General features: G+C 37.4%; 1 protein-coding gene across 6 annotated transcripts in view; it reads left to right on the top strand.

Annotated features, from left to right (window-relative positions):
- Nucleotides 1–507: 507 nt before the first annotated feature.
- The window catches only part of LOC148735653 (death domain-containing ATP nucleosidase-like), a 24,786-nt gene continuing 10,198 nt past the window's right edge, over nucleotides 508–15,095 (top strand). The window contains exons 1-5 of one of the 6 annotated variants that reach the window (XM_088754302.1): nucleotides 4,177–4,357; nucleotides 4,516–4,580; nucleotides 12,434–13,175; nucleotides 13,604–13,789; nucleotides 14,420–14,485. In XM_088754302.1, coding sequence (XP_088610428.1) covers nucleotides 12,446–13,175; nucleotides 13,604–13,789; nucleotides 14,420–14,485 — 982 coding nt within the window. In that variant the 5' untranslated portion in view covers nucleotides 4,177–4,357; nucleotides 4,516–4,580; nucleotides 12,434–12,445. Of the gene's footprint in view, nucleotides 907–4,175; nucleotides 4,358–4,515; nucleotides 4,581–10,681; nucleotides 10,705–12,433; nucleotides 13,176–13,603; nucleotides 13,790–14,419; nucleotides 14,486–15,095 lie in introns of those variants that run through there. The other 5 variants (XM_088754303.1, XM_088754306.1, XM_088754300.1 and 2 more) reach the window with 5 other exon arrangements.

Genomic DNA, 15,095 nt, shown 5'->3' with positions numbered 1-15,095 from the left:
ACTGATTGCTATAAATGTGTCCAGTTTTGTGGAATATATTCGTAGGTTTACCATTTTATCGACATAAAAAACGGAAAGTTCTAATTTCAAACAAGTCTATTTCAAACAATAGTACATTGGGTGTATTGTGATGATCAGCGCATCGGATTAATTTGTAAATAAACCATTCCTTCATTATTTACTTGTTGGTTTGAGCCAGAAGGCCGAATTTAGGCCAAAGTAAGGCGGGATTTTGTCGTTCCGTGTAATCACGTCAGGGTCATTGTGTCTTCAGCCAGAATTTATTCATCTCAAGAACCAAGGTAGGGTTAAGTTATTTATGAAAGTTGTTGTGTTTAACGCGAGGAGAATGCATACAAATCGTCTCGTTACGGTCTGTGGTATATACAATTTCAGGGTTTGGGATTTGCATAGTGCCACATAAAAACGATTGGTTACGAAAACGGAGGGTGGGAAGCTTAAGGGGGTGGAGTGGGGCGAGGACTACCTTCACTTGCCTCTTCCTCCACCCGTCCCCCAATCCATTCCTCGACTACTAGTAAGTTTTCTTTCCATTTGAAGGCAAAAGTCTCTTTGTGACTAAGCTATTCAAAGATATAACGGAATATATTAGTCAGGTCTTTCTACTTGTCTATTATCTCAGCCATCAACGATCATTAACTACATGCCGTGTGAGGCTACAGCCTCAAGTCAAGATGAAGTTAGCTTTGCTTAGTCAAGCAATCTGATAAATTATTCATACATTTGCAAGCCTGTAACGAAGCTTTCTCAGAAGTGGGAAATTTTTACGAGTAGTTCGATACACGATTCATCGTACTCGCAGCGTACGAAGTATTATCCTGTAGCTCCACCGTTTTGTTCGCAAGAGTCAACTACGGACAACTATATTGCAAAGAGAAACTGAAGGTGAGAAGAGAAAGTGATATATTTTGACTGCCAAGCGTCAGTCTTTGGATGTGATTTGTGCCGAGACAAAGGGAGTTTTATCAATTTCTGAGAAAACCGTGTTGATGATAGACATGTAAGAGCCATCGACGAAGAAATTTTAAATCCCATTTTTTTTTCAATTAACGCGACACGTAAATGATTAAAATAGAAGAGGAATCACGCCAATTATTTTCAAAATTGCATTTACCTGTTTGACTTGGTCTTCAGTCCTTTCACTCCTCGATATTCCATTCGCTTAATCGATTCCCTTTCGACCTAGTAAAAGTGCCAAATGATTTTTGGTAATTGATTTTGCAGCATTAAGATACTGATCCGAATATCTTAGGCGAATTAAGACTTAAGCTAGTACAACGATAGTCGACGCTTGACCAGACGCTGAAACTGTTCGCTAAAGTTAATCTGAATTTTACAGCAACGATACGAGACACGATCAGATCGATACACCAGCTGTCCGTCCTTCGCTTGAAAGAATCTCAAAAAAAATCTTGTGAACCATGCCCGCTTTAGGATATGTTTTGTGAAGAAGAAGCAATGTATTTTCTTTTTGTGAAGAAGGAGGCGCCAAGCATGACTTGTTCGATGCGCGCGATTTGCACCGAAGCAAATAGATTTAACAGAATTGCTGTGTGATATCTATGTTGTAGATGGACATGCAAGAGCGTGATTGCCGTTGATTTTCAAGGCCCACAACCACTAAGTCCCATTTCTTTCAAATTTATCACGACGCATGAATGATTTTAACGCTAGGTGGTAGAATGTTAGACAAGGAAAACTGATTTATAACTTGTGCCTTGAGTGTAGGAGCGATCAAATATGTCAAATTTTCATTTTTAATTCTTCCATATTTCTTGAACTCTTATCAACCCAATGAATTTGTTTACTAGACTTGTGTGCAACTTTACTTATCTCTTTCGTCTCTCTATGTTGAACGATTACGAAGTTGTGAAGCAGACATCAAAATTACTGTTTTCGAACAATCTTAACTCATTCGCGCTTCGGTTCATTCAAGACAAATGAGTTAACTCTTGCAATTTGGTTACGCTTGCTTGTCTCCAGGGCTTCAAATTATTTATATTATAAATGTAGCTTAATGGTAGCCGTTGCTATGGTCTTTTTCTCTGGGTGGATTTTATGAGCATCACAGTATTTGATCATATTTCATGCAGCATAAAGGAATGTAATTGCTGAAAATTTCAGTTATTGACCAAAATTTAACTCATTTTATGGAGCAGTATGGAGATGAATTGCTTTTGAACTGTTATCATAACAATTGGTATCATAACAATTGGTATCATCCCTTCATCTTTATCATTCTACGAGTCAACCAAACATCCCACTCTATACACCCTTCCCATTTTTTCTGTCTCTTGCAGTGATAAAGTGATGCTAACATCATCAGTGGGACCTAACAAAGGAGATCGATTGAACACTATGTACTCACACTGTTACTGTGTGATGATTAGGAAATGTGGGTTTCAGAACAGCTACTCATAGTTTAACTTGTTCTAAGGCAATTCATGGGATTCATTCTCTGTAGTCATAAATACGTCATCAATAGCATAAATAGTCTCTCCCAGATATCTTTAAAGCCAGTGTTTGAATTCTTCATGTAATTTTGATTTTTAGCTATGGTTTCAGTGGTTTTAAAATTCTCAGTAATAATGAAGAAGATAAACAGATTTCTCAAAGTAACCTCATATTAATTCAGCTATCGTATACTTGAATTTTTCTCTAAATGATCAGGTTGGAGAATTGATCGATGAAATTATCATTTACTTGATTTCATAAAGTATAAGCCACTGAAAGGCGAGCTAATGGTGATTTAGTTACCAACGGATCATCTCACACAGAGTTGCCAAAATAGGTACAGCATGTAATGAAAGGGTCAATTAATGTGAAAAACAAGGATATTAAATGTTTTTATCACAGTTATCTATTACATATACAGAAGGTTGAGACAGTTATATACCAACCTCCTGTCGGCAACTGTAAAGAGTATGAATGAAAAATTAAGTATACTGTGGTCCATTCTCCAGTTATTATCAAGTTAAGTAAAGTGGAAAATGAATAACATTTGCATCATTATATTCGGTTATGAAAAGAAGTACGTGTTTCTTTCATTGAAAATCTCTGAATTTAGCTGTAAAAATGAAATGAGCTAGTTATCTATTTCAGGTAATAATGGTAAAAACCGTTATGTTTAGATGAGGACTTTATTGCATCAATACATATCAAAAGATTAAAACCGACTAAAACCTTCGCAACCGTTGTAGAATCAAATTGGTGAGTGACGAAAAGAAGAGTTTAAGAAGTTAGCTGCAAGACCGTCTGACTTTCATTAATTGTATCATCTACAGCGAAGATTAAGTTAGTCTAAGACAATTCATTTCACATCCTGAATGATCTTAATTTCTTTATCCCGGACAACCCTGACATTAGAATACATATTCTCCTTACCAGTCCCTATACATTTCCTAAGGCGCTGACGAGGTTAATTTGTTTCACAATCAAGAGCTTCTTTAGTTGGTGATCGTTTCCTTCATTCTCGTGAGCTCACATTTGATTGAGGGGTCACGCTACAGGGAGAAATTAGATACTTGATATTGTTTGGATCAAAGGTTTAATCGTTTGTGGCGAATATTAATTAAAACACGAGGTAAAAGCGTGATCTGCATAGATTTAGATTTTCCATGTCTCAGTGCAGGGATATGCTCGAAATATACATTGGCCTTAGAAAGAAGTTTGTCATAGCCAAATGTGCATGAAAGGTCAATAAAAATCAGATGTATTTTCAAGCTGAACGTACATGTTTCTTTAATGTAGATACAAGTTTTGCCTCATTGAAAATTTGCACCCAACAAGTTCGCCCTTAATACTACGACGACTTCTTCCCATCTGACCAATGCTTTTTCATGAATTTCCCTATAAGTCGTCAGTAAGCATGCTGTGTGGCACCATATTTTCGCTTGACTTTTGTAGTCATACTCACCAACAGCTCATCGTCTACAGATCCCAGCGTCCTCTTGGACCCTAATTTACGAGCAAACCTGCAGCATTTCCGACTAGTCTTAACAACTGGTCTGCTTCATTGGCTGGGTGCAAATACCCTGACCATAATAACAAGAAATAAAGTATATTGATCAGAATGCAAAAGTTACATAGCTCTCTGGCCTCGTTTTCACGCTTCTTTTACCATGCGGTTCTTGAAGCCTCCGTAGGTCTACGTCGTTAAGGCACTCCTTTAAATTATTCATATCTTCGCAATATTATGTTGCAAAGCTGTGTCAGCTCTAGGAATCTGTACTAGCGCTTCATCATAGAATAAGCAAACCTTTCAGCTTTGTCCTGTGGCTTCGCAGTTTTCTTTACAAGAATCAAGTACAGATCATATTATAAAAAGAAACTGAAGGTGAGAAGAGAAAGTAATATATTTTGAATGTAAACAACACCAAGCATTATTTGTTTGACGTGCCATGCAGAGGCGAAGGTAGCTTACTAATTTATCAACAACAACTCTGTAATAGATGGCCATCTTAGATCACAAGCAGTTGATTTTTATCCTCACAGACACTCAAGCCCCTCGCTAAAAAATTATATGAAAAGTAATTCAGGTAGACGATAAAGGATAGAAGGTTAGATTGTGAGAATTAATTCACTCATTTTCAAATTTCCATTCACCCTCTGACTTGATTTTCATCCGAGCTTATTACTCCTCGATTGCTCTCCCCTTTTCGACCCCTTTCTGACTCAGAAGCAAACAGTTTGATTCCGATTGCAGAAAGTTCGATAAAAATTCGGTTGACTCGAATCTACCGAGCTCACGACGAGAACGGTAATAACGACGCTTGACCGCGCGCAAACTCCAATCACGCCGAATACTTTCAAACTTCAAGCAAATGAACACACTAAAACTTCAAGCAAACGAATACACTAAAATGTCAAACGCTGCAAGTACCTGAAAGAGCTCGGTTTAATGATACTGAAATTCATAGCAGCTTAAAAGATGTTTTATCCTCTAGGAGAAAGCATCAGTAAGATATAGATGTATGTCCCTGCTTCGATTTTATTACAAATATTCCGCTTTCATAGTTGTCTCGCTACCTCTAATTTCGGCAAATCTGGCTGTTGGACCGGTAGCCACGTTTATCAATCTTTTTCTTTCGGTGTTGTATGATTTGCTTTAAAATATGTTTTCGAATCGTTCAAATCGGCCTTTGAGAAGAGCTTCGATCATTTACGATTTGCGAGAGAAACATTTGAAGCACGTAACAGCTAGAAGGTCAAATAGCGCGGGATGAAGGTCCTATGCTTCTGTTGCAGCTGAGAAGACTCTGTCCATTCTTTTCACATGATAAATAGCTTAATCGTTACGAGATAAATAGAAATTTCACATTATTTTTCACAAAATTAGATTTAAATCTAGCCAAGTTGGTGAAATGAGTGAGACGCAATTAGTATCTACGCAGTGAATCATATAATATACTGGTAGCCGTAAATGTTTCAAAATTTGTGGATTGTATTAGTTTGTAGGTTGAGAATTTTATTGAAAAAAAAATTGATATTTCAAACAAGTCTATTGCAAATAACAGAACATTCGGTGTATTGCGCTGTATCATGATCAGGGCATTCGACTAACTTATTAAACCATTCCGTCACTAATTACATATGTTCATTCGAACTGTACGGCCGAATTGAGGCCTAAGTAAGGCAGGAATTTTTTTAGCCTAATCACATCAGGTAATTATGTCTGGCTCGTGTCAAGTTCGTTTCCTGGATTCGTATTTCAGTTGACTAGAGCAATAATTTATCTCATGGAACAGGGTGGGGTTAAGTTACTAATCAATGTCATAGCATTCAAAGCCAGAGAAATGCAAATCAATCGTGGGGTTACGGTCTGAAGGATATGTTTGGGTAACGTTCTTACCACTCTTTAATGGTCCGTCCGCTCAATCGATTCCCTTTCAACCATGCCGAAAAGTGCCGAATATTTTGATGATTGCATTTGCAGCAATTAAGATACTGATCCGGCTACTTTGGGCGAATTAAAGTCTTCAGCTAATGGTGCGATAGTCCACGCTAGACCAGACGCAAACATATACACGAGAACGTTAATTTTAAGCATAACACAACACCTGCAACTGTTCGGTAAAGTTAATCTGAAATTTACAACAACCTTAGGGGACAGCGGGATCAGATCGATACACTGGCTGTCCGTCCTTTGCTTGGAAAAGAAATCTCGAAAAATCTTGTCAGCTACGCACACTTTAAGATGTGTTTTGAGAAGAGGAAGCTATGTATTTTCTGCGCAAAGGAAAGCGCCTAGCATAACTTGTGATTTGCACTGAAGCAAAGGAATTTTGGTCAATTCCTGATTGATAACTATGTTGTAGATGGACATGCAAAGCGAGATTGCCGTTGATTTTCATGGCTAACAACCGCTTAGTACCACTTCTTTCAAATTTATCAAGGAATGATTTTAACGCTAGGCATAAAAAGTTTAGAGAGGGAGAATTGATTTATGAGTTGTGCTTTGACTACAGGAAAGATCAAATGTGCCAAATTTTCATTTTTCTTCGATGTTTCTTGAAATCTTATGAACGCAATGAATTTGTTTTCCGTAGACCTGTATACAAGTTTATCTCCTTTGTCTCTCTGTGTTGAATGATTTCAAAGTTATGAGGCAGACATCGAAATTTTTCTTTCCAAACAGTCTTAACTTATTCGCGCATCGGTTCACAGAAGACAAATGAGTTCACTATTGCGATTTTGGTGACACTTGCTTTGCCTTGTTCTTAAGAACGTAGCTTTCATAGCATTTGCAGCTGCGGTCTTCTCTAAGAGATTTTAAGGGTATCTCAGTAATTGAAAGTAGAGTATAGTGGAAACGTAATTGCTGCGGCAAATTTCAGAAGACTTCCAACTTCAATTGACTAAAAATTAGAACTCATTTCATGGAGCAGTGCAGAGAGGAGTTGCTTAATAACTTTTATCATAACAATTATTAGCAATTATCATTCCTTCATCTTTATCATTTTGTGAGTCAACCAAACATCCAACTTTATACACCCTTCCCATTAACTGTCTCTTGCAATAAAATGTGTCTTTTTTTGGCTGTATTTATTCATGTAGTCTCGGCCTTCTGAATGTAAAGGAAGAGGAGCATAAATAACCAGTGGAACCTGACAAAGGAGATCGATTGAACACCACTCGCATTGTTACTGTGTGATGATCAGAAACGAGGGTTTCAAAACAGCTACCCATACTTTAACTTGTTTTCGAGAAATTCGTGAGATTCATTTTCACTTGTCATAAACCTGCCATCATTGGCAAAAACATTCTCTGACAGTTAACTTTAAAGCCATTTTTTTCGTTCCACTTTTACCAATTCACCCTTCTTCATCCAAGATTACAAAAAAAAAAAAAATTACCAGAGTTTTACAAATTTTCAAAAGCCATTTTTATAAACGTTAAGTTAAGTACATTTTGATTTATATCTGTGGTTTCAGTAGTTTTAAATTCTCATCAGTAATAATGAAAATGATGTGAAAAAAATTTTTAAGGTAACTTCAAAATAATTACGCGATGCTATATTTGAATATTTCTCAAAGGATCAGGTTCGAGAATTAATCGATTAAACTATCAGTTACTTGATTTCATAGAGTGTGCTTACTAAAAAGACGAGTTAATAGAGATTTAGCTACTAATGGATCATCTTATACCGTGTTTCCAAAATACTTACAGCATTCAATGAATGGTTAAATGCTAAAAATAAGGATTATAAAATGAGTGTATGTAAAGATGTGTGTGTGTGTACGTACGTACATACCTACATAGAATCATTGCACCTAAATCTACTGTAAAATGATCAATCAATGCCTAACAGTGGGAATTTCACAGCTAAGAGCTTTACTCCTTACTAGCATATACCTTGATCAGGGTAGTTTAGCACAAGAGACAAAACTAATCATAAGAAGCATGGAACCTACATGTATTGATATTCCTGAGCAAAAAAGCTATGGCACTCCTAACAAGCATATAACTTGATCACAGTTGTGCAGAGCAAGGAAAAGCATGGATTACTAGAAGTATTGCCTAAAAATGACTGATCAGAGCTCAACAATAAGGACACTTCTGAAGAAAAGCTTCACCCTAAACTGGAAATTACTTTGATCACAGTTGCGTAGAGCAAGAGAAAATTGATCATTAGAAGCATTGTGTCTACATGTAATCTACAATGATCAGACAGGGCCAAACAGTAAACATTCCTCTACTGAAAGCTTCACTCGTAACTGCCATTTACCCTGATCACAGTGGTATTGAGCAAAGGAAAAAATACTAATCATAAGAAGCACTGCACATCAATTTACAGTAAAACCATCAATCAATACCCAACAGAAAGGATTCCATGGCAAAAAGCTTCACTCCTAACTGGCATATACCTCGATCACAGTAGTATACAGCAAGGGAAAACAACTAATCTTTAGAAGTATAGCACGTACATGTACCGAAAAATGATTAATTAATGCCTAACAGAAAGGATTCATCAGCAGAAAAGCTTTACTCCTGACTGGCATCTACCCTGATCACAGAAGAGTTGGGCAAGGGAAAAATTAATAATCAACAGCATTGCACCTACAGATAATGTTAAATGATCATGAATGAGCATGCAATCTTGCGCATACTCGTTAAGATCAGAAACTTTTAGGTTGTAGCTTACCAAAAATATCAAAGCTGGATCGACTTTCCCCTTCAGGAAACAAGCGACGCAAATTATGAACTGTGAATTGAACAAAGGGAATTGGATGTCCACTTTGACTTTCGTTCGCAGAGAAAAGCACACTAAAATTCGCTCTCCAAGCTTTCCGTTAGTTAAGATCTTCCGCCTAAACACTCTGACATGCGTGGTGAGAGAATGGGCTCTCAAAGATATCTGGGACTAACCAATGTTGGTAACCAGGCTTTTTCGACTGGCAGAAAGTAATTACCTGATGCAAATGTACCTCCCTCGATTTCCTATTTTGCTGTTCTTATACAAGATTCTCAAAAAAAAAATGCGTAAGGAGGGGGACATGAGGGGTTCAGAATACCACAACACGGCAAACAAATAGAACAAACACCGTATCACTGTAAGAAATATTAGTAACACACCGACACCACTTTATAGTCTCACAATTTACCTCGTCTGGTTTCACTCATCTTAACCCCGGGTTGGTCTTTGGCTGGCCGATAGTGCATGTGGTAGAGTTCCAGTGGTCAAGTAAAATATTAAAAGAACACTGCCCGGGTTAATCAACTAATGCTTATTTAAAATTAGCTCGGATGTATTGCTTACTTCGTTGGACAATCAGCCATGGGTTATCAAAATCTAGTTTTAAAAGTTAAAGAATAACTTGCAACAATAGAAATGGTTTATTTCAACGAAAACCGTCGGTTTGAAATTACAAACACTGTGTACCGTCAGGTTTGAGTTTTTCTCCACCACAATACCGCATTACAAAAAGGGTCAACACCACAACACTGCAAACCCCGAGGTCCCCCTCAAAAAGCTTCTATCCGTGTTTTAACCTTCTCTGTGGTGAATGATTTGGCAGGGCTTCTCAATGTTAAAGTGGTCAGTACCAGTTATGAATGGAGAATGGTAAGGGACTGCGCAATAATTATCATGAGGGGGGGGGGGGGCGAAAGACGAGCCTTGCAAGGAGAAATATTACACAATACCCTCCCTCTCAACAAAGGCAAATTAGCTTTGACCCCCTCCAAATCTCCCAAAAGTTATGACGAACCCCCCCCCCCCCCCCAGCCAGCATCTACAGATAAATTCAGTTCAGACACTAATCTCAACTGGCATTCAAGATATTATCGCTCAACTAATTGAGGACCTTCAAACTGCATCAAAAAAAACACAAGGCCGCCTATTCTATTGGTTCCAAAACCAACGTTTCAAAATTCAGGAGAAAGAAGGAAGACGAAAGGAAAGCAAGAAAAAGGAGTTCTTTGGCTGTGGAAAATCGAAAGAGTAGAGCTTCTGTTATTTTTATTTCACTGGGCGTGGCACCAGTTGATGGTGAGCATGAGCCAGAGAAGTATGGAGTGCCACAGATCGATAACGTTGATTTAGATGTTCCTTGTTAGTTTACGTCTCGCACTGATGAAGCTTGTTCAGTTAGGAGACCTGTTAAATTCTAAATGCTTCATTGGAGAAACAGAAGAGTTAGTAGAAGAGTTTTTATCATCAACCTCTTACACACCAACATAAACATATGTCATTTTGATAATCTTGCCAAGTTAATTTCAATTGAGAATGACTATATGTTCTATCTTATTATTGATGTCATATAAGCCATGTTTTATTCATATCAAATCAGTCCAGAAAGTAATGGCTACAACTTTCAGTGAAATATCTTTGGTAGTCAGTTTTTCAGCTGCTCCCCCCCCCCTCCCACTTTCCCAGGAATTTACATGTTACCCCCTCCTTAAAGCTGTGAGTTTACATTATGCCCCCCTCGTTTTACTGCCCCCCTCCCGATAATTATTGTACAGTCCCTAAGCTATTATTATTATTTTTTTTAATCCTGGCAGAGTAAACTTGCTGATAAAAAAGTAACCAGCTTTAATTAGGGTATGAATGGGGTTAACCGACTAGCGACAAATGGCGAAAAATACTACCGACAGAGCGAGAAAAAAATTACCGACTACCGACAGAAAAACGATTAACCACTACCGACTTTCAATATTTGTATCATCTACAGTAAGTAAGTAAGTAAAAGTTTATTTAAAGAGGGTAGCACTAAAAAAATTCGTACAAAAATACTAACAAACCCGTGGCCCCCTAAAATTATGTACAATACGGATGTAAAAAACTATGTAAGTAAAAAACTATAACAAAGATTAAGATGGTTTAAAACAATTCAAGGAGGTACTTACAATTGACAAACTAGCTTATACGTATGATGCACGATCCTCGCAGTAGATAGCGCTATTTATGCAATAGCAAAAAACTAGCTTATGTTAGGTGCTTATATATTGGATTTGAGTGAAACTTTGCTGTACAAGTTCCACTATAATTATTTCTTGGCTGAGTGTGCTGAAGCCTGTGATCATCTATAAATTGAATTTGATGCACCATACAAATACATGATTATACAAGAATACATTTAGAAGCTATCAAAACGCAAAATAAGTACTTGAGAATAATTGGAAAATATCCTCAATAAGTCTTATCGTCGTAAATTCCATCTAATAACTTTCGGACAAGGAGACCAAGGATTAAAAATGTACCTGACATTGTAAATTTTAAGCGTAGCATTTCTAGCAACTTTTTCATTCAATTCTTTTAGTATTTTATTGTCGCTTCTAATCAATTTTTGATTTAGTTTTTATACCTATTTTTTCTTTCTAGGAACCTTACATTTCACTGTATGTAGTCTCATTTACCATCTTTAATCTAAGTTAGGACCTTTCTGAAAACACAGAGATGTGATAAAAGTTTCCTAATAGAAGATTATAAGTAAACAAAATGGAAGTTGTCAAGACTGAATGTTTCGTAGCCGGGCTTTTTATTAGTGGCAATTTAAACCAAGAGGGTCTTGATCTGAATTCAAAGGTCTTAAGAATGATGTTTGGTATAATTATGGAAAAGTTAAACTTGCCAAAACGATTGGATTCGTTGCATTTGGTTACCAGGGCAACCGAAAGTGAAGCTGTCTGCCAGCCTTTAAAACAGTTGCTTTTTTCTTAATCGCGCGAAATAAACCAAGCAAAAATCACACATTCATTCTGAAACTAGAATCGTTTGAGAGCAGAACAAAAGATTTCCACTTTCTCTTCGAAATCCAACTTCACTGCCCCCTTGATATGTTGAGTTATGCAAGTTTCTCATTCAAATGAAATTTTAACTACTGTAAAAAGCAATAGAGCTATTTCTTTAATTTTGCTCTAGTTCTCGAATTGACAGTCGCCCTGGTAACATGTAAATTACCAACATACTGAGTTAATAAGCTATTGTTGTGGTCAATTTTGCAACTGCTTCATGCCTCAAAGTACTCTACAAGCCCACTTAAGTGAATATTTCTGGGCAATCAGCGCGAGAAAAAGTAGTATTTTAGCACCTTGTTAATCCATCATCAGTATTATTGGTCATAAAATACAACATAAAAATGTATCGAACAAATCGATTACTGACTACCGTCGATGGCTCTACATTCAGATATTGTTTTTAAATAACGAGGTAATACTTTGAAATACTGACAATTTAAAGATTTTGAAAAATTTTCAGCCCATTTATCAAAGCTATATTGATTTATTCAATAGCCATTTCCCCTGTTGTTCTTTAAATCTCCCCAGACCGTCCAAATACCTAAACATCTCTACAGAGTGAATACCTGTACGTAAGCGAGTCAATAAGTAAACTATTACTTATACACTGAGATTGCTGACGTTAGCTCACTACCAGACTGCCTGAAATAATTTTATTGTATATTGCTAGGCCGTATGAATAATGGCAAACCGGGACAGTACTACCCATGCTGATGTAGAGGGTATTGGAGAACCTCCGAAAACAAAGTTTAGAGTGTTAAAGAAAAAGAATCTCCCCGCGAAAACAACGCCTTGGAAAGATATCCAAGAATTTCTGCCTGTTGATTTTCTCCTGTTAACAGTAAAGGACTGTGAACACCTAAGTTGCCTCTCATTTCTCAAAAGCATCGTGAGGAGTTACGAAATTACTCTTGGCTTTGTGTACTTCGGGTATAGTCGCAACAAAGATTCTTCGAAAGAGCCGAATTCGCCCAAATTTGCAGTGATTCAATGCTCAATGGGTGCCACCGGTCCTGGTGGCTCATTAGTTGTAGTCCAGAGTGCAGTTCCAGTCTTAAGGCCCAAAGCAGTCATCTGTGTGGGTTACTGTGGTAGCTTGTGCAAGACGAAAGCCAAGCTTGGTGATGTGGTTATATCTTCAAAGTTGATAACCTACGCTTACACCAAAAAAAGGAAGTGTGGGATCGAAGAACGCGGCAGTGTTGTTCCTCCAAATAAGTATATGGCTGGCCTTATCAAGGGCGCCGGTGCCGGATGGAAAGCACCTTTAAAAAACGAAAAAGATCTGGAAGTGGCAGTACGCAGTGATGGCGTATTTCTCAGTGGCCCTGAGGTGATTGATGACCCAGAAAGTCAAAAAGAATTGAAGATGCGATTTCCTCAAGGAACTGCCATCGAGATGGAAGGCGAAGGTATTGTTTAAAGCACTTCATAACTTTACTTAGAGCCCCAAATCCAATAACCCTAATGCGGAAAAGTTAATCAAACATTTTTCTGTGTACCATCAGTAGGTCTTCATATTTTGTCCGTTGTGTATGTTTGTCTTTTTTTTTTTTTTTTTGATAAGGAAGGCCAGGCTTGCCGTTTGTTTTCTTGAGGTTTGCATCCTGGAAAAATTGAATAGTTAATTTACATGACATCATGACACCGTTAACACATAGCTAAACGTTACATGCTAAATGATACGAAAAAATTATTTCCCTTAGCCCTTGAAGATTTGTGCTTAGCACAGATCATAGGCATTGCAACGAATCGTTAAATTTTGCAATTCATTCATCCGATAATTTTCAAAAACCACAACGTTAAATCGTATATTAACAGGAAATAAACTCTTCTATAGGTCTTTACACAGCCGCTCATAAACATGGAATTGAATGGCTAGTTATCAAAGGAGTTTCAGACTTCGCTGACGGTAGCAAATCTAGCACTGATTCTTGGAGGCCATTCGCAAGTGTAATGGCAGCCTCAGTTGTTTTTCATATGCTAAATGACACTAATGTGTTTGAGGACTGGGCTCACTATGAAGGTAAGTGACTCTGATATACGATACCTTATGTTACTTTATGTGAATAATTATTGTTTTCTTATCACGTTGCGGTTGCATACAGCTAGTCTTTAGTGAGTAATCGACCAATTACCCACAATCTATAAGACGTGTTTTTTTGACGCATTTGGGTTATCTTTTACCATTCATTGGATTGAGCATCTTTGGTCTTTGCATGAGCATTTTTGTTCGTTTCAATTTTGGGAGGGACCTGTTAGGTATGAAGAGTTACAATTCGTGTTTCCCATCTATCTTCACCTCCTACGCGCTTTTTCCTTCAACCTCCCGTCTCCACAGCCCTTCCTTTACCGCCCATGGCAACTATAATCGTGTCCAAACATCAGAAAGAAAAACTTTGAGTGTTTCATTCAATTGTTGGTTAATTCAGGCAATAGCTTTTCAATCCTAAAAAAAGGAGTTAGTTCTTTTAGTGTTATTCTTGATTCAGATGATCGCATGAGTAACAGAAGGCGTGATGAAACATTTTGTGCTAAGTCTAATCGAGTTTCAGGAAGCAAATGAGAGAATTATCGATGTAACTGCAAAACAGGGAGGAAAAATTACTTTAGACTGTTTGTTACAGTACTGATGATATCCTTGTCGCGTTTTTAGATCCATCAAAGCGAAAGAGACGGTCGTCAACTACTGATGATGATACGAGAGCAAAGGTGACCAGAGGTAACTATTTTTTGCAAAGTGTCAAAAGTCTGAATTTGCTAACAGATACTTTCGAATAGTCTCTCAAAGAAACTTCAGAGGATTGAATAATCCGAAGTTTTAACTATGGGAAACTTGAATTATTGCAGTGTCATTTTAGATTTGTAACAATGAGAGGTCTTGGTCCCTATCTCAGAAAAGCCATGGTTCTTTTAAGTGTCATATATAATGTCTTCTCTCTAGTGCCAGTTATACTTTCGGCTCTAAAACGATTGCTGGTTTCAATTTATCAACACAATTTCTCGGAGGAGACTGAGTTTCTGACATCCAGCATATGGGGAGGGGTGTAGCTGAGCTCTACCAAGGTGTTAAAGACTTGAAGATTTACAATTCCCTATTTGTAACAGAGCTATGACAGTACTGGGACAATTACAACGTTCGTATCATTTTACAAGCCATGATCTGAATAAGACGATGTCGAGAACAAAATTTCATATATTACCACGTAACTGTGGCTAAATATGGTATTCAATTCGCTTACTACCGCATAAATTATGTGACAAATGAAAAGATTTAGGACCTTGCCTGGAATTGCGAACCCAGTTACTGAAAGAGTTTGCACTCGTGGTCC

Source organism: Stylophora pistillata, chromosome 3 (assembly GCF_964205215.1).
Source record: "Stylophora pistillata chromosome 3, jaStyPist1.2, whole genome shotgun sequence".
NCBI lineage: Eukaryota > Metazoa > Cnidaria > Anthozoa > Scleractinia > Pocilloporidae > Stylophora > Stylophora pistillata.
Note: the sequence above shows the minus strand (reverse complement) of the source record. Positions and strands in the feature narration are given on the sequence as shown.